This window comes from Coturnix japonica, unplaced genomic scaffold (genome assembly GCF_054131305.1).
Source record: "Coturnix japonica strain WE unplaced genomic scaffold, WE-NBRP24 Scf169, whole genome shotgun sequence".
NCBI lineage: Eukaryota > Metazoa > Chordata > Aves > Galliformes > Phasianidae > Coturnix > Coturnix japonica.
This window is the reverse complement of record NW_028189072.1, coordinates 1-19,879: the sequence shown is the minus strand read 5'-3', so window position 1 is coordinate 19,879 and position 19,879 is coordinate 1. Positions and strand designations below refer to the sequence as shown.

Below are 19,879 nucleotides of genomic sequence, written 5' to 3'. Positions count from 1 at the left end.
CGGGACTAGGGGCGGGGACTGTTCCAACGGCCCAATCGCAGCCTCTGTTTTGATCCTTAGGGGCGTGTCCAGCCAATAGGAGGAGGATCCTCCACCCACCAGGGGGCGCTCGTCTGTTTCTGACCCACATCGACTTCCGGTACGCCGCCGGAAGTGCCCTCACTGCATCGCCGTGACTGCGGAGCACCATGGAGACGTGGGTCCGGTTCAGCGCCCAGAGCCACGGCCGGGAGCGGCTGCTCAGGTGGGAACAGCGGGACCGGACCGACACCGGGCTCACCCCGTCCTGGGCCCGGTCCGGGTCCCGGTGTCGCCCCGTTTTGGTCCCGGTTCCCCGTTGCAGTTCCGCTGTTGGCCGCAGGGTGGCGCAGTTCGCGTGTGTTTTGGTCGGGGACGCGCTGAGGAGGAACGGGGGGAGCGCCGCCATCTTGGATCACGTGACACGGCTGGAGGCGCATCTGGGGCTGGGAAGGAAACGTCAGTGGGACAATGGGAGGATACGGGGGCAATGGGATCCTATGGGACAATGGGAGGCTATGGGGGCAATGGGGTCAATGGGATCCTATGGGACAATGGGAGGCTACGGGAGCTATGGGGGCAATGGGAGCCTATGGGATCCTATGGGGGCAATGGGGGCAATGGGAGGCTATGGGACAATGGGAGGCTATGGGGGCAATGGGGGCAATGGGAGCCTATGGGACAATGGGAGGCTACGGGGGCAATGGGGGCAATGGGGGCAATGGGATCCTATGGGGTTAATGGGATCCTATGGGACAATGGGAGGCTATGGGGTTAATGGGAGTCTATGGGGGCAATGGGATCCTATGGGATCCTATGGGGTTAAGGGAATCCTATGGGGTTAATGGTGTTAATGGGATCCTATGGGGTTAATGGGGTTAATGGGAGTCTATGGGGTTAATGGGATCATATGGGGTTAATGGGATCCTATGGGGTTAATGGGGTTAATGGGAGTCTATGGGGTTAATGGGATCATATGGGGTTAATGGGATCCTATGGGGTTAATGGGGTTAATGGGAGTCTATGGGGTTAATGGGGGCAATGGGGTTAATGGGCTTAATGGGGTCAATGGGAGTCTATGGGGTTAATGGGAGTCTATGGGCTTAATGGGGTCAATGGGAGTCTATGGGGTTAATGGGAGTCTATGGGGTTAATGGGGGCAATGGGGTCCTATGGGGTTAATGGGATCCTATGGGGTTAATGGGGTTAATGGGAGTCTATGGGGTTAATGGGGTCCTATGGGGCAATGGGATTCTATGGGGTTCTACAGGATTGGATGGGATTTATGGGATTCTATGGGGTTGGGTGGGATCCTATGGGGTTGATGGGATTCTATGGGGCAATGGGATTCTATGGGGTTAGGTGGGATCCTATGGGGTTGATGGGATTCTATGGAGCTGGTGGGATTCTATGGGGTTGGGTGGGCCTCTATGGGGTTGGGTAGGATCCTATGGGGCTGAGGGGATCCTATGGGGCAATGGGATCCTATGGGGTTCTACAGGATTGGATGTGATTGATGGGATTCTATGGGGTTGGGTGGGATCCTATGGGGTTGATGGGAGTCTATGGGGTTAATGGGATCCTATGGGGTTCTATGGGATTCTATGGGATTCGATGGGGTTGATGGGATTCTATGGGGTTGGGTGGGACTCTGGGGTTGGGTGGGATTCTATGGTGTTGGAGGGGTTCTATGGGGCTGATGTGATTCTATGGGGCAATGGGATCCTATGGGGCTGATGTGATTCTATGGGGCTGATGTGGTTCCCTCCTGCCCCCCATTCCTTAGTGCTGCGCCTGGGCAGCTCGGCCGACGCATTAGATGCAGCCAAACGCTCCATCCACCTGTCGGACGCGGTGCTGCGCTTCTGCATCACCCTGAGCCACCTGAACCGCGCCATGTACCTGGCCTGCGACAACGTGCTGTGGGCCGGGAAGGTCGGGGTGGTGCCCGTGGACCAGGAGAAATGGGGGCACAGGGCGGACAGGTGAGGGGGGCAATGGGGGCAACACAGAGTCAACACATGGTCAACCCATGGTCAACCCATGGTTAACCCATAGTCAAACTGGAGTCAACCCATAGTCAACCCATAGTCAACCCATAGTCAACCTGTAGTTGACTCATAGTTGACCCTTAGTCAACCCATAGTCAACCCGTAGTCAACCTGAAGTCAACCCGTAGTCAACCCATAGTGGACCCATAGTCAACCCATGGTCAAACTGGAGTCAACCCATAGTCAACTTGTAATCAACCCATAGTCAACCCATAGTCAACCCATAGTCAACCCATAGTCAACCCGTAGTCAACCCATAGTCAACCCGTAGTCAACCCATAGTCAACGCATAGTCAACCCATAGTCAACCCATAGTCAACCCGTAGTCAACCCGTAGTCAACCCATAGTCAACCCATAGTCAACCCATGGTCAAACTGGAGTCAACCCATAGTCAACTTGTAATCAACCCATAGTCATCCCATAGTCAACCCATAGTCAACCCGTAGTCAACCCATAGTCAACCCATAGTCAACCCGTAGTCGACCCATAGTCAACTCATAGTCAACCCATAGTCAACCCATAGTCAACCCATAGTCAACTCATAGTCAACCCATAGTCAACCCATAGTCAACTCATAGTCAACCCGTAGTCAATCTATAGTCAACCCATAGTCAACCCATAGTCAACTCATAGTCAACTCATAGTCAACCCATAGTCAACCCATAGTCAACCCATAGTCAACCCATAGTCAACCCATGGTCAACTCATAGTCAACCCATAGTCAACTCATAGTCAACTCATAGTCAACCTGGAGTCAACTCATAGTCAACCCATAGTCAACCATTGACCAACCAAGTCACCACTGAGTCACTCGCTGCCTCCCCATGTTGCAGTGCTGCCCCTGCTGTTCCATCCCGGTTCTGCCCCGTCCTGTCCCGGTTCTTCCCGGTTCCGTCCCGGTTCCTGGCCCGGTTCCGGTCCGTTACCGCTCCCCGTCCCCCCGCAGGTATTTCCTCTTCTCCATCCTCCTCAACCTGAGCCGCGACGCCTACGAGATCCGGCAGCTGATGGAGCGGGAGGCGACCGGGAGGAGGAGCAGCAAAGGAACCGGGACCGGAACCGGGACCGGAACCAGAACCGGGCCGGGCTGCGTGTCAGAGCAGCGCAGCCATGCGGGGCTGCAGCGGCTGCAGGAGCTGCGGCTGCGGCTGCAGGTTGAGCTGCGTCTCCTGCTGCGCGTCCTGCGGGGGAACCCCCCCCTGTTATTGGACCTGCTGAAGAACCTTTGTGACCTGTGCATCCCTTTGGAGCGGCTGCGGCTGCGGCGCTGCGGGGCGGCCGTGCTGGGGCTGTGCGGCGTCACGGCGTCGCTGCTGTCCATCGTCACCATCCTGCAGCCGTGGCTGCGGCTGAAGCCGTAACTGAGGGATACGGACACGGTTCTGGGGGGGGGAGGTTCGGTTCGGCCCATCCCTGGCTTCAGTTGAAGCTGTAGAACTATGGGATGGAGACCTGGTGGGGGGGGAGGTTTGGCCCATCCCTGGTTCCGATTGAAGCCGTAGAGCTGTGGGATACAAACCCAGTTCTGGATGGGGGGGAGGTTTGGTTCGGTCCATCCCCGGCTCCTATTGAAGCCATAGAGCTGCGGGATGGAGACCCGGTTCTGGGGAGGGAGGTTCGGCCCATCCCTGGTTCCGATTGAAGCCGTAGCACTACGGGATGGAGACCCGGTTCTGGATGGGGGGGGAGGTTCGGTTCAGCCCATCCAGGAGCTGGGTTTGGCCCATCCCTGGTTCCGATTGAAGCTGTAACTGTGGGATACAGACCCGGTTCTGGATGGGGGGGAGGTTCGGTTCGGTCCATCCCCGGCTCCAATTGAAGCCGTAGCGCTGTGGGATGGTGACCCGGTTCGGGGGGGGAGGTTCGGCCCATCCCTGGCTGTGACTGAAGCTGTAACTGCGAGATACAGACCCGGTTCGGGATGGGGGGGAGGTTCGGTTCGGCCCATCCCTGGCTCTGATTGAAGCCGTAGTGCTGTGGGATGGAGACCCGGTTCGGGGGGGGGGGAGGTTCGGCACCGAACCGGGACTGACGGGGGGGGGATGGGGGTTGAAATGGGTCTGGGGGGGGGGGGCAGGATGGGTCCGGATCGGGCCGAACCGAACCGGCAGGGGGCGCTGTTGGTTCCGGACCGGCCGCTCCGGAGCCGCTTCCAGCGCAGCGACGCGTCGCGGTTCCGTCCCTCGTTGGTTCCGGTCGGTTCCGGTTCGGTTCCGACGTTTTGCTGCTGTGAATAAATGCCGAGCTGAATTCAACGCCATGCAGTCCTATAGAACCCCATAGGATCCCATCAACCCCATAGAATCCTATAGAACCCCATAGGATCCCATAAACCCCATAGAATCCTATAGAACCCCATAGGATCCCATAAACCCCATCCAACCCTATAGAACCCCATAGGATCCCATCAGCCCCATAGAATCCTATTGAACCCCATAGGATCCCATAAACCCCATAGAATCCCATCAGCCCCATAGAATCCCATTAACCCCATAGAATCCCATCAGCCCCATAGAATCCCATCAACCCCATCCAATCCTATAGAATCCCATAGGATCCCATCAGCCCCATAGGATCCCACCCAACCCCATCCAATCCTATAGAATCCCATAGAATCCCATCAGCCCCATAGAATCCTATAGAACCCCATAGGATCCCATCAACCCCATAGAATTCCATCAGCCCCATAGGATCCCATAAACCCCATAGGATCCCATTAACACCATCCAATCCTATAGAACCCCATAGAATCCCATAGGATCCCATTAACCCCATCCAATCCTATAGAACCCCATAGAATCCCATTAACCCCATCCAATCCTATAGAACCCCATAGAAACCCATAGGATCCCATTAGTCCCATAGGATCCCATTACTCCCATAGGATCCCATTACTCCCCTCCGACCCCAAACTAAAAATCTCCACTTTTTTTTTCCACGTGTTTGTATTTTTTTAACCAAAATCGGCCGATCCCGCCCCAAACCGCAGCGCCCCGCCCGGGTATTTATAGCGGCCTATGGGGCGGCGGGGGGGGGAGGGCAGAAATCCCATAAATCCCATATAAAAAGGGTTTTTGTAGGGAAAGAGAAGGGGGGGGGGAGAGGAGCCGCGGACAGAGCTATGGGGCGGCCCCATAAGGAGGCAGCGCTGCTGCTCACGGCGCTGTGGGGTCGGTGTGGGGCAGGTTTGGGGTCGGGGTCGGTGTGGGGTGGGGGGTATTTGGGGTCAGGTGTGGGGCGGGGGGGGCTTGGGGTCGATATGGGGGGGGGGGGTGTTTGGGGTTGGTGTGGGGCAGGTTTGGGGTTGGGGTCGGTATGGGGCGGGGGGGGGTTGGTATGGGGCAGGGGTTTGGGGTTGGGGTCGGTGTGGGGTGGGGGGATTTGGGGTCGGTGTGGGACAAGGGGGGGTTGGTATGGGGCAGGGATGGGGTTTGGGGTCGGTGTGGGGCAGGTTTGGGGTTGGAGTCGGTATGGGGCGGGGGGGGGTTGGTGTGGGGCAGGGAGGGGGTTTGGGGTCGGTATGGGGCGGGGGGGGATTAGTGGGGGGTGGGGGGGGCTTGGGGTCGATGTGGGGCAAAGGGGGGGATTTGGGGTCGGTGTGGGGCAGGTTTGAGGTTGGGGGTCGGTGTGGGGCGGGGGGGGTTTGGGGTCGGGTGATCCCATGGGGAGATGGTGTGGGGTGAGGGGGGACCCCATGGAAATGCCCCATAGGGGTCGGGGGGAGCTGTGGGGCTGAGGGGGGTTTGGGGTTGTGGGGTGAGGTCCCTATGGGAAAGTCCTATAGGGGTTGGGGGGGATTTGGGGTCATCAATGGACCCGATCCCACAGAGTTTGGGGCAGCCGAGGGGGGGATTCCATGGGGAAGGAGCCGTGGAAAAACCCCATAGGGATAAAGGGGGAAAACCCCATAAGGGAAAAGGGAAGTGGGTGCCCAGCGCAGCCCCACGGGACCCCGACCCCACTGACCCCATGTGGGGGGTTCTCCACCCCATAACCACCCAGAGCCCCCAGAACCCCATAACTTCCCACTGCCCCACAATCCCCCATGACCCCATAACCTCCTACCACCCCATAACCTCCCCCCCCATAACCCTATAACCACAGCCTCCCTATGTTCCCAAATCACCCCATAGCCCCCCTCATAACTCCACACCCCCCCCTATAACCCCACCCCCCCATATCCCCCCAGCCCCATAACCCCATAACCCCCCCATAACAGCCCCCCCATAACCCCATAACCCCCCTATAACCCCATAACCCCCCTATAACCCCATAACCCCCCCATAACCCCCCTATAACCCCATAACCCCCCCATAACCCCATAACCCCCCTATAACCCCATAACCACCCCATAACCCCCCCATAACCCCATAACCCCCCCATAACCCCATAACCCCATAACCCCCCCATAACCCCATAACCCTATAACCCCCCTATAACCCCATAACCACCCCATAACCCCCCCATAACCCCATAACCCCCCTATAACCCCATAACCCCCCCATATTCCCCCCATAACCCCCCCAGGTCTATGTGCCCCATTCACTATGGACATTCTCCACCCTCGGTTGTTCCTCGGCCCCACGGAGTCGCAGTTCGGGTACAAAGTGCTGCAGCACTCGGTGGGCAAAGAGAGGTGGTGAGTGAGACCCCCAAGTGTGGGGCAGGGACCCCATATGTGGGGCTGGGACCCTTAAATGTGGGGTGGGGACCCTTAATTGTGGGGCAGGGACCCCCAACTCTGCCCCCCCCCCCCCCCAGGCTGCTGGTATCGGCCCCATGGGACGGAGCGCAGGGCGGCCACCAGGGGGCGCTGTATAAGTGTCCTATGGAGGAGCCCAATGGAACCTGCGTTAAGAGCCACAGCGGTAACAAATGGGGGGGGGGACATTGTGGGGGGGGTGGGGGGACACGGGGGGTTATTTGGGGTCATTGGGGGGGGGGTCTGTGTGGGGGGACATTGGGGAGGGTCATGGGGGGGGCATTGGGGGGTGGGGGCATTGGGGGGGTCCTTAAAGGGGGTCATTGGGGGGGGGTCGTTGAGAGGGGTCATTGGGGAGGGGTCTTTGGGGGGGGTCAATGGAGGGATCATTGGGGGTCATTGGGGGGGGGTTGTGTGGGGTCTTGGGGGATCCTTGGGGGTCACTGGGGGGGCATTGGGGGGCGACATGGGGGGGTTATTGGGGAGGTCAATGGGGGCTCATTGGGGGGGGGTCCTTAAAGGGGGTCATTGGTGGGGGGTCTTTGGGGGTCATTGAGTGGGACATTGGGGGGGTCATTGGGGGGTCCTGGAGGGGGGTCGTTGGGGGGGTGGGTTATTGAGGGGGTCCTTGGGGGGGTCATTGGGGGGTTCCTTAAATGGGGTCATTGGGGGGGGGGTCATTAAGGGGGGGGCACAAGGGGGGGTCATTGGGGTTGTCCTTGGGGGGGTCATTATGGGGGTTATTGGGGATCCTGGAGGGGGGTCAATGGGCAGAGTTATTGGGGGGGGGGGGTCCTTGAAGGGGGTCATTGGGGGGGTTTATTGTGGGGGTCATTGTGGGTCTGTGTTCCCAGGGGACGCAGCATTGAGCAGCAACAACAGCAATAACAACAATAACAATAACATGCACCTGGGGATGGAGCTGAGCCACAGCGGGGACGGGGGGGTGCTGGTAAATGAATGGGGGGGGGGTTAATGGGGGATAATGGGGGTTAATGGGGACGGGGGGGTGCTGGTAAATGAATGGGGGTAATGGGGATAAAGGGGATTAATGGGGGTCAATGGGGGGTAATGAGGGGCTGGGGGATGGGGGGGTGCTGGTAAAGGGGGGGTTAATTTAATGGGGGTTAATGGGGGCGTTAATGGGGGGGGATGAATGGGGGGGTCAATGGGAGGGGCGTTAAAGGGGGGGCTAATGGGGGTTAATGGGGGGGGCTGCGGTGGGGGGATGGTCAATTGGGGGGAGCTTAAAGGGGGGGTTAATGGGGTGGTTAAAGGGGGGGTCAATTAGGGGGTTAATGGGGGGGTTAATGGAGGGGGGGTAATGGGGGGTGTTTAAGGGGGGGTCAATGGGGAGAGTTAATGGGGGGCATCTATGGGGGTTAATGGGGGGAATAATGGGGGGGGGTTAATGGGGGTGTCAATGGGGGTTAATGGGGGATGTCAATGGGGGTTAATGGGGGTTAATGGGGGATGTTTGTCAATGGGGGTTAATGGGGGGGGGTTAATGGGGGTCAATGGGGGATTAACGGGGGGTCAGTGGGGGTTAATGGGGGGGGGTTAATGGTGGATGTTTGTCAATGGGGGTCAATGGGGGCTGTGGGTCGGGCTGTGGTTCCAGGTGTGCGCCCCCCTGTGGTCGGTTCCGTGCGGCAGCGCCTTGTTCAGCCCCGGGTTGTGCCAACAACTGGACCCGAACCTGCGGCACCGGGACAACATCGCACCCACGGCACAACGTCAGTGGGGCAGAACAACGGCCATCAAACCACGGCCCCAAAGAGCCCCACAACTGACCCATCCTGCTCTGCCGCCCCATAGCAGCACCCCATAGCACAACCCCATAGGAACACCCCATAGCAGCACCCCATAGCACCCCCCCATAGCAACACCCCATAGCAACACCCCATAGCAGCACCCCATAGCAACACCCCATAGCACCCCCCCATAGCAGCACCCCATAGCACCCCCCCATAGCACCCCCCCATAGCACCATCCCATAGCACCATCCCATAGCAGCACCCCATAGCAGCACCCCATAGCACCCCCCCATAGCACCCCCCCATAGCAACACCCCATAGCAACACCCCATAGCACCCCCCCATAGCACCCCCCCATAGCCCCCCAACACCCCATAGCCCCCCTTCCCCATACTCCCCCCCTGCCCCATAGTCCCCCTTCCCCATAGACCCCCCACCCCATAACCCCCCCCCACCCCATACCCCCCACACCCCATATCCCCCATCCCCATGATGTCCCCCCATGGCCCCACATCCCCATTCCCCCCTGTACCCCCACCCCATATACCCCCATGCCCCATAACCCCCCAACCCCATAAGCCCCCCACCCCATAGTCCCCCTCACCCCAGAACCCCCTGCCCCATACCTCCTCCCACCCCATTGCCCCCTCCCACCCCATAGTCCCCCCCTGCCCCATAGTCCCCCTACCCCATACCCCCCCCTGCCCCATAGCACCTCCCCTGCCCCATACCCTCCTCACCCCATACCCCCCTCGCCCTATAACCCCCTGCCCCATAGCTCCTCCTGCCCCATACCCCCCTACCCCATATCTCCCCACCCCATATCCCCCCCACACCCCATATCCCCCACACACCCCATATCTGTGCAGGCTGCCCCACGTTCCTGGACATCGTGATCCTCCTGGACGGCTCCAACAGCATTTACCCATGGCACGAGGTGCAGCGATTCCTGCAGGCGCTGCTGGGCCGCTTCCATGTGGGGCCACAACAGAGTCAGGTGTGGGGCGGGGGGGATTGGGATCATTGGGATCATTGGGGTCCATTGGGTTCCATTGGGTTCCATTGGTCCCCATAGGTTGCAGTGCTGCAGTGCTGCAGTACAGGGGTCCATGTGGGTCCATTTGGGTCCATTTGGTCCATTTGGGTCCATTTGGGTTCCATTTGGGTCCATTGGTCCCCATAGGTGGCGGTGCTGCAGTATGGGGGTCCATTGGGTTCCATTGGGTTCCATTTGGGTCCATTGGGTTCCATTGGGTTCCATTTGGGTCCATTGGGTTCCAGTGGGTTCCATTGGTCCCTATAGGTGGCATTGCTGCAGTACAGGGGTCCATTTGGGTCCATTTGGGTCAATTTGGGTCCATTTGGTTCTGTACCCCCATAGGTTGCAGTGCTGCAGTACGGGGGTCCATTGGGTTCCATGTGGGTCCATTTGGTTCCATGTGGGTCCATTTGCGTCCATTTGGGTTCCATTTGGTTCCATTGGGTTCCATTGGTCTCCATAGGTTGCGGTGCTGCAGTACGGGGGTCCATTGGTTCCATTTGGTTCCATTTGGGTCCATTGGTTCCATTGGTCCCTATAGGTTGCGGTGCTGCAGTACAGGGTTCCATTGGGTTCCATTGGTTCCATTGGGTTCCATTGGGTTCCATTGGTTCCATTGGTTCCATTGGGTTCCATTGGTTCCATTGGGTTCCATTGGTCCCTATAGGTCGCAGTGCTGCAGTACGGGCAGCGTGTGGTGCAGGAGTGGCCATTGGTTCTGTTTGGTTCCATTGGTTCCATTGGTTCCATTGGGTTCCATTGGGTTCCATTGGGTTCTGTTATCCCTATAGGTTGCAGTGCTGCAGTACGGGGGTCCATTTGAGTCCATTTGGTTCCATTGGGTTCCATTGGGTTCCATTGGTCCCTATAGGTGGCAGTGCTGCAGTACGGGCAGCGCGTGGTGCAGGAGTGGCCATTGGTTCCATTGGTTCCATTGGGTTCTGTACCCGCAGGTCGCAGTGCTGCAGTATGGGGGTCCATTGGGTTCCATTGGTCCCATTGGTCCCTACAGGTTGCAGTGCTGCAGTACGGGCAGCGCGTGGTGCAGGAGTGGCCATTGGTTCCATTAGGTTCCATTGGTTCCATTGGTTCCATTTGGTTCCATTGGTTCCATTAGGTTCCATTGGTTCCATTGGTTCCATTTGGTTCCATTGGTTCCATTAGGTTCCATTGGTTCCATTGGTTCCATTTGGTTCCATTGGTTCCATTTGGTTCCATTGGTTCCATTGGGTTCCATTGGTTCCATTGGTTCCATTAGGTTCCATTGGTTCCATTAGGTTCCATTGGGTTCCATTGGTTCCATTGGGTCCCATTGGTCCCTATAGGTTGCAGTGCTGCAGTACGGGCAGCGCGTGGTGCAGGAGTGGCCATTGGTTCCATTAGTTCCATTGGGTTCCATTGGTTCCATTGGGTTCCATTGGTCCCCATAGGTGGCAGTGCTGCAGTACGGGCAGCGCGTGGTGCAGGAGTGGCCATTGGTTCCATTGGGTTCCATTGGTTCCATTGGGTTCCATTGGTTCCATTGGTTCCATTGGGTTCCATTGGGTTCTGTACCCATAGGTGGCAGTGCTGCAGTACGGGCAGCGCGTGGTGCAGGAGTGGCCATTGGTTCCATTGGGTTCCATTGGGTTCCATTGGTCCCTATAGGTTGCGGTGCTGCAGTACGGGCAGCGCGTGGTGCAGGAGTGGCCGCTGGTTCTATTGGTTCCATTGGTCCCATTGGTCCCTGCAGGTTGCAGTGCTGCAGTACGGGCAGCGCGTGGTGCAGGAGTGGCCATTGGTTCCATTGGTTCCATTGGGTTCTATTATCCCTATAGGTGGCAGTGCTGCAGTACGGGCAGCGCGTGGTGCAGGAGTGGCCGCTGGGTCGGTACCGATCGGCTGCGGAACTTGTGGAGGCGGCTCAGAAAATCCAGCGCAGGGAGAGCAGAGAAACCAGAACAGCAGCGGCCATCAGCAAAGCGTGGTGGGGGGTGGGGGGTGGGATTGGGGTGGGGTTGGGGTTGGGGTTGGGGTTGGATTGGGATTGGGAATGGGATTGGGGATAGATTGGAGTTGGGTTGGGATTGGAGTTAGAACTGTATGGGATTGGGATTAGGGTTGGGATTGGGATTGGGATTGGATTGGGGTTGGGTTGGGATTGGGGTTGGTTGGGGTTGGGGTTGGATTGGGGTTGGATTGGGATTGGGGTTGGTGTTGGGATTGGGTTGGGGTTGGGATTGGGTTGGGGTTAGGATTGGGGTTGGGTTGGGGTTGCATTGGGTTTGGGGATGGATTGGGGTTGGATTGGGATTAGGGTTGGGATTGGGGTTGAAGTTGGGGTTAGAACTGTATGGGGTTTGGGATTAGGGTTAGGGTTGGGGCTGGGATTGGGATTAGGGTTTAATGGATTGGGTTGGGGTTGGGTTTGGGGTTGGGATTGGGGTTAGAACTGTGTGGGATTGGGATTAGGGTTGGGGTTGGGATTGGGGTTGCATTGGGTTAGAGTTGGGATTGGGTTGGGGTTGGGTTGGGGTTGCATTGGGTTTGGGGATGGATTGGGATTTGGGTTAGAACTGTATGGGGTTGGGGTTGGGATTGGGGTTGGGGTTGAATTGGATTGCATTGGGATTGGGTTGGGATGGAGTTGGTGTTGGGGTTGAATTGGGTTGGGTTGGGGTTGGGGTTAGAACTGTATGGGGTTGGGGTTGGGATTGGGATTGGGGTTGGGTTGGGGTTGGGATTGGGGATGGATTGGAGTTGGGTTGGGATTGGGGTTAGGGTTGGGATTGGGTTGGGGTTGGGTTGGGGTTGGATTGGGTTGGATTGGATTGGGTTGGGGTTGGGGTTAGAACTGTATGGGGTTGGGATTAGGGTTGGGGTTGGGATGGAGTTGGGTTTGGGGTTGGGGCTAGAACTGTGTGGGGTTTGGTTGGGGTTGGATTGGATTGGGGTTGGATTGGGATTGGGGTTGGGGTTGAGGTTGGGGTTGGGATTGGGGTAAGAACTGTGTGGGATTGGGGTTGGATTGGATTGGGTTGGGATTGGGTTGGGTTGGGGTTAGGATTGGGGTTGGGTTGGGGTTGCATTGGGTTTGGGGATGGATTGGGGTTGGATTGGGATTAGGGTTGGGATTGGGGTTGAAGTTGGGGTTAGAACTGTATGGGGTTTGGGATTAGGGTTAGGGTTGGGGCTGGGAATGGGGTTGGGGCTGGGATTGGGATTAGGGTTTAATTGGATTGGGTTGGGGTTGGGTTTGGGGTTGGGATTGGGGTTAGAACTGTGTGGGATTGGGATTAGGGTTGGGGTTGGGTTGGGTTGGATTGAGTTGGGGTTAGGGTTGGGGTTGGGATGGAGTTGGGGTTGGATTGGGGTTGGGGTCATTTTGGGGTCGATTTTGGGGTCAGTTTTGGGGCCATTTTGAGGCCGTTTTGGGGTCGGTTTTGGGGTCAGATTTGGGGTCGGATTTAGGGTCAGTTTTGGGGTTTCTTTGGGGTCATTTTGGGGTCATTTTGTGGCCGTTTTGGTGTCGATTTAGGGTCATTTTGTGCCCTGTTTTATGCCCCCCCCCATCCCCAGCTCGCAGTTCTTCCTCCCATCCGCCGGGGGGCGCCGTGACGCGTCGCGGTTGTTGTTGGTGGTGACGGACGGGGAGTCGCACGACGGGGAGCAACTGCCGGAAGCGCTGAGGGCATGTGACCGGAACCACGTGACCAGGGCGGGAATCGCCGTGAGTTGGAGGGGGGCCAATCAATGCAAAGCAAAGCAAAGCAAAGCAATGCAATGCAATGTAATGCGATGCAACACAGTACAATGCAATGCAATGCAATGCAATGCAGTACAGTACAATACAATGCAATGCAATACAATATAGTACAATACAATGCAATGCAGTACAGTACAATGCAATTCAATACAATGCAATGCAATACAATACAAGCAATGCAATGCACTGCAGTACAATGCAATACAATGCAATGTAGTACAATACAATGCAGTGCAATGCAATACAATACAAGCAATGCAATGCAGTACAGTACAATGCAATGCAATGCAATACAATGCAATGCAATGCAATGCACCACAATGCAATGCAGTACAGTACAATGCAGAACAATGCAATGCAATACAATACAAGCAATGCAATGCAGTACAGTACAATACAATGCAATGCAATGCAGTACAATGCAATGCAATGCAATGCAGTACAATGCAATACAATGCAATGCAGTACAATACAATGCAGTGCAATGCAATACAGTACAATACAATGCAATGCACCACAATGCAATGCAGTACAGTACAATGCAATGCAATGCAGTGCAATGCAGTACAATACAATGCAATACAGAACAATGCAATGCAATGCAATGCAATGCAGTACAATGCAATGCAGTACAATGCAGTACAGTACAATGCAATGCATTATTGCAGGTGCTGGGTCACTACCTGCGCCGGCAGCGCAGCCCGCAGCGTTTCCTGCGCGAGGTTTTGTCCATCTGCAGCCGCCCCCAGTTCTGCTTCAACGTCAGCGACGAGAGCGCGCTGCAACGCATCGCAGGGGTGCTGGGGGACAGGATCTTCAGCATCGAGGGTCAGTGGGAACATAGGGGGACATAGGGACCCATAGGGATCCATAGGGACACATAGGGATCCATAGGGACACACAGGGACAATAAGGACCCATAGGGACCCATAGGGACCCATAGGGACACATAGGGACACATAGGGACCCATAGGGACATATAGAGACACATAGGGACCCATAGGGACACATAGGGACCCATAGGGACATATAGAGACACATAGGGACCCATAGGGACACATAGGGATACACTGAGACCCATAGGGATCCATAGGGACACATAGAGACACATAGGGATACACTGAGACCATAGGGACACACTGAGACCCATAGGGACACATAGGGACATATAGGGATACATAGGGACACATAGAGACCCATAGAGACCCATAGGGACACATAGGGACACATTGAGACCCATAGAGACACATAGGGACCCATAGGGACCCATAGAGATCCATAGGGACACATAGGGACACATAGAGACCCATAGAGACCCATAGGGGACACATAGGGACACATTGAGACCCATAGAGACACATAGGGACCCATAGGGACCCATAGAGATCCATAGGGACACATAGGGACAATAAGGACACATAGGGACACATAGGGACCCCATAGGGACACATAGGGACACATAGAGACCCATAGGGACACACTGAGACCCATAGGGACACATAGGGACACACTGTGACCCACAAGTGCCTCGTGTGGGGTGACCCCATATAGGGCTGTGACCCACAGGGACCCACGGGGACAACGAGAGCGCCTTCGGGTTGGAGATGGCACAGAGCGGGTTCTCTGTTCACCCCCTGCAGGTCAGATGTGGGGTCGGATGTGGGGCTGGATGTGGGGCTGGATGTGGGTCAGGATGGGGGGTGGAGGATGAGGTTGGAATATGGGATATGGGGCTGGGGTTGGGATTGGGGTCAGGGTGTGAGATTGGGATGTGGGGTTGGGTTATGGGGCTGGGATTTGGGGCCAGGATATGGGCTCAGGATATAGGGTCGGGTTATGGGGTTGGTTTATGGGCTCAGGTTATGGGCTCAGGTTATGGGGCTGGGATTTGGGGCCAGGATGTGGGTTCAGGTTATGGGGTCGGGTCATGGCTAAGGGGCTGGGATGTGAGGTTGGGTTATGGGGCCAGGATATGGGGTCAGGTTATGGGGCTGGGATGTGGGGTCGGGTTATGGGGCCAGGATATGGGGTCAGGTTATGGGGTCTCCCATCCCCGCCCCACATCGCCCCCCATCCCCGCCCCACAGGACGGGCTCCTCTTTGGGGCCGTTGGCGCCTTCGATTGGGACGGGGCCGTGCTGGAGCGGAGCAGCCGCGGGCTCAGCGTCCCCACGCGGGATCAGCTCCACAACCAGTTCCTAATGGGGCCGGAGAACCACGCGGCCTATCTGGGTATGGGGCTGCCCCACACGCGGCGCTATGGGGCAGCACTGGGCTCTATGGGGCAGCACTGGGCTCTATGGGGCAGCACTGGGATGGGTGCTACGGGGCAGCAGTGGGGTGGGGATGCTCATGCTATGGGGTGGCACTGGATGGGGATGCTCAGTGCTAAGGGGCTGCACTGGGCGCTATGGGGCAGCACTGGGTGCTATGGGGCTGCACTGGGCTCTATGGGGCTGCACTGGTCGCTATGGGGCAGCATTGGGCGCTATGGGGCTGCACTGGACGCTATGGGGCAGCACTGGTCGCTATGGGGCAGCATTGGGCGCTATGGGGCTGCACTGGACGCTATGGGGCAGCATTGGTCGCTATGGGGCAGCACTGGACACTATGGGGCAGCACTGGTCGCTATGGGGCAGCACTGGTCGCTATGGGGCAGCATTGGGCTCTATGGGGCAGCACTGGTCTCTATGGGGCTGGTCGCTATGGGGCAGCATTGGGCTCTATGGGGCTGCACTGGGCTCTATGGGGCTGGTCGCTATGGGGCAGCATTGGGCTCTATGGGGCAGCATTGGGCTCTATGGGGCTGGGCTCTATGGGGCTGGTCGCTATGGGGCAGCATTGGGCTCTATGGGGCTGGTCTCTATGGGGCTGGTCGCTATGGGGCTGGTCGCTATGGGGCAGCATTGGGCTCTATGGGGCTGGGCTCTATGGGGCTGGTCGCTATGGGGCAGCATTGGGCTCTATGGGGCTGGTCTCTATGGGGCTGGTCGCTATGGGGCAGCATTGGTCGCTATGGGGCTGGTTCCCGCAGGTTACTCGGTGTCGGCGCTGCGGTTCCCCCACGGGCGGCAGCTCCTGGTGGGCGGAGCGCCGCGGTTCCGCCATCGGGGGGCGGTTCTGCTGTTCCAAATGGGCCCGAACGGAACCGTGAGGGTGGAACAGACCCTGAATGGGGAACAGGTGAGGGGTCATGGGGTCATGGGGTTGTGGGGTCATGGGGTTATGGGGTTATGGGGTTATGGGGTCATGGGGTTATAGGGTTATGGGGGTGGGGTTTGTTATGGGGTTATAGGGTTGGGGTTATGGGGTTATAGGGTTATGGGACTGGGTTGGGGTTATGGGGCTGGAGTTGGTTATGGGGTTATAGGGGTGGGGTTATGGGGTTATAGGGTTATAGGGGTGGGGTTATGGGGCTGGGTTGGGGTTATGGGGTCTCTATGGGTCTCTATGAGTCTCTATGGGTCCCTATGGGTCTCTATGGGTCTCTATATGTCCCTATGTGTCTCTATGTGTCCCTATGTGTCCCAATGTCTATGGGTCCCAATGTGTCTCTATGGGTCTCTATGTGTCTCTATGTGTCCCAATGTCTCTCTATGGGTCCCAATGTGTCTCTATGTGTCTCTGTGTGTCCCTATGTGTCTCTATGTGTCCCTATGTATCTCTATGGGTCTCTATGTGTCTCTATGGGTCCCAATGTGTCTCTATGGGTCACTATGTGTCTCTATGGGTCCCTATGTGTCTCTATGGGTCCCTATGTGTCTCTATGTCTCTCTATGTGTCTCTATGTGTCTCTATGTGTCCCTATGTGTCCCTATGTGTCCCAATGTATCTCTATGTGTCTCTATGTGTCTCTATGTATCTCTATGTATCTCTATGGGTCCCAATGTCTCTCTATGGGTCTCTATGTCTCTCTATGTGTCTCTATATGTCCATGTTCCAGCTGGGCTCGTACTTCGGTTCCGTGTTGTGCCCGCTGGATCTCGATGCTGACGGTGTCACTGACGTTCTGCTGGTGGCGGCTCCCAACTTCCTCCATCAGGGATGGGACAGCGGCCGCGTCCACGTCTACAGGGTGATGGAGGTACGGGGGATGGGGGGGTGTGGGGCACAGTGGGGCTGTGGGTCACTATGGGGCGCTGTGGGGCACAGAGGGGGCTGTGGGGCGCTGTGGGGCTGTGGGTCAGTGGGGCACAATGGGGTTGTGGGGTTGCACAGTGGGGCTGTGGGTGCTATGGGGTGCTATGGGGCACAGTGGGGCTGTGGGTCAGTTGGTTCCATGGGGTGCTATGGGGCACAGTGGCACTGTGGGTGCCATGGGGTCCTGTGGGGCACAGTGGGGCTGTGGGGTGCTATGGGGCTGTGGGTCAGTGGGGCACAGTGGGGTTGTGGGCTGGCACAGTGGGGCGCTGGGGCACAGTGGGGCTGTGGGTGCTATGGGGCTGTGGGTGCCATAGGGCACAATGGGGTTGTGGGGTGGCACTGTGGGGCTGTGGGTGCAATGGGATGCTGTGGGGCACAGTGGGGCTATGGGGTGCAATGGGGCTGTGGGTCAGTGGGTCACAATGGGGCTGTGGGTTGCTATGGGTCCCAGTGGGGCTGTGTGTCCCTATGGGTCCCTATGGGCCTCTATGGGTCTCTATGTATCTCTATGGGTCCCTATGGGTCTCTATGTATCTCTATGGGTCCCTATGGGTCCCTATGGGTCCCTATGGGTCGCTGTGTGTTGCAGTGTGTCTCATTGTGTCCCATCCCCATGTCCCACAGCACTCGGTGCCGGTTCTGGTCCCGGTGTCGGTTCTGGTCCCGGTCCCGGTCCCCCAGGACTCCCGGTTCGGGTCGGCGCTGGCGGCGCTGCCGGATCTCAATGGGGACGGGTGGGGGGACGCGGCGGTGGGGGCGCCGCTGGAGGACCGACACCGGGGGGCGCTGTACATCTTCCACGGCCACAGCGGGACGGTGCGGCCACGGCACGCGCAGGTGGGACCCATAGACATCAGTGACCCCATAGACATCAGTGACCCCATAGACATCATTGAGCCCATAGACATCATTGACCCCATAGACATCAGTGACCCCATAGACGTCACTGACCCCATAGACATCAGTGACCCCATAGACATCATTGACCCCATAGACATCACTGACCCCATAGACATCACTGACCCCATTGAGCCCATTAGCCCCATTAACACCATCACCATAATCGACCCCATTGCCCCATAAGCTTTATTGCCTCCATAGACCCCACAGCCCCATTGACCCCATAAACCCTATTGACCCCATCACCCCACAGCCCCCATAACCTTTATTGCCCCCATCGACCCCATATCCCCCATTAACTCCATAGACCCCACAACCCCCATAGACCCCACAGCCCCCATCACCCCATAGCCCCCATGACCCCCATACCCCCATCAACTTCATAGACCCCATAGATCCCATAAACCCCATCGCCTCATAGACCCCATAACCTCCATAGCCCCCATAGACCCCACAGCCCCCATACCCCCCATACCCTTTATCGCCCTATAACCCCCCTATAACCTCCCCTCTGACCCCCATAACCTTCATAGCCCCCATAGCCCCCATCACCCCATAGCCCCCATAGCCCCCATACCCCCATATCCTTTATCGCCCTATAACCCCCCCTATAACCCCCCATATAACCCCCATCACCCCATATCCCCCATAGCCCCCATCACCCCATAGCCCCCATACCCTTTATGGCCCTATAACCCCCCATAACCCCCATATAATCCCCATAACCCCCATATAACCCCCATAACCTTCATATCCCCCATATTCCCCATAGCCCCCATACCCTTTATGGCCCCATAACCCCCCATAACCCCATACCCTTTATCACCCCATAGCCCCCATACCCTATATAACCCCATAACCCCATACCCTTTATCACCCCATAACCCCCCATAACCCCCCATGACCCCACAGCGAATCTCCGCCTCCGACCTGGGCTGGTCGCTCCGTTACTTCGGTCGCAGCATCGACGGGGGGAACCAGGAACAGCCCGGGGGGGGCGGAGCTACGGTGGCCGTGGGGGCTCAGGGGGCGGCCGTGATACTAAAGTGAGGGGGGGCGTAATGGGGGGGGGCGTAATATGGGGGGTGGGGGTTTGTATGGGGTGGGGTGGGGGGTCGTAACATGGGGGGGGTGGGGGGGGTCGTAACGTGGGGGGGGTGAGGAGGGGGTCGTAATTTGGGGAGGTGGGGGGGTGGTCGTAATAGGGGGGGGTGGAGGGTCATTATATGGGGGGATCGTAATATGGGGGGGTGGGGGAGGGTCGTAATGTGGGGGGGTGGGGGGGGTCGTGATATGGGGGGGGGGGCTTCCATGGGGTGGGGGGGGTATGTGGTGATAAAGGGGGGTCACAACGTTGGGACCCTAATGGGATCGCTAATGGGTCCCTATTCCCTATTGGGGTCCCTAATGGGATCCTTAATGAGGTCCCTAATGGGGTCTCTATTGGGGTCCCTTATGGGGTTCCTAATGGGGTCCTTAATTAGGGTTCCTAATGGGGTCCCAAATGGGGTCTTTATTGGGGT

At 57.5% G+C, this 19,879-nt stretch overlaps 2 protein-coding genes across 3 annotated transcripts; both read left to right on the top strand.

The window, feature by feature from the left end:
• Nucleotides 1–29: 29 nt before the first annotated feature.
• Nucleotides 30–4,325, top strand: PEX11B (peroxisomal biogenesis factor 11 beta). Of its 2 annotated transcripts, XM_085535747.1 has the most exons (4): nucleotides 42–244; nucleotides 362–477; nucleotides 1,805–2,003; nucleotides 3,017–4,325. In XM_085535747.1, the coding sequence occupies exons 1-4, from the start codon at nucleotides 189–191 to the stop codon at nucleotides 3,429–3,431; spliced, it is 786 nt and encodes a 261-aa protein (XP_085391873.1). In that variant the 5' UTR covers nucleotides 42–188; the 3' UTR covers nucleotides 3,432–4,325. The 2 variants fall into 2 exon arrangements, with proteins under 2 accessions (XP_085391872.1, XP_085391873.1); XM_085535746.1 differs by having other exon boundaries at nucleotides 30–477.
• Nucleotides 4,326–5,089: 764 nt separating this feature from the next.
• ITGA10 (integrin subunit alpha 10) lies at nucleotides 5,090–19,402 on the top strand (the record flags this gene model as incomplete). The annotated part of the gene is made up of 15 exons (XM_085535743.1): nucleotides 5,090–5,240; nucleotides 6,598–6,709; nucleotides 6,832–6,938; nucleotides 7,627–7,724; nucleotides 8,394–8,508; nucleotides 9,399–9,526; nucleotides 11,386–11,534; nucleotides 13,127–13,277; nucleotides 13,982–14,141; nucleotides 14,880–14,953; nucleotides 15,401–15,545; nucleotides 16,348–16,496; nucleotides 17,257–17,397; nucleotides 18,081–18,293; nucleotides 19,269–19,402. Coding segments are annotated over exons 1-15 (1,925 nt in total), but the record flags the coding sequence as incomplete, so codon positions are not given.
• Nucleotides 19,403–19,879: the final 477 nt, after the last annotated feature.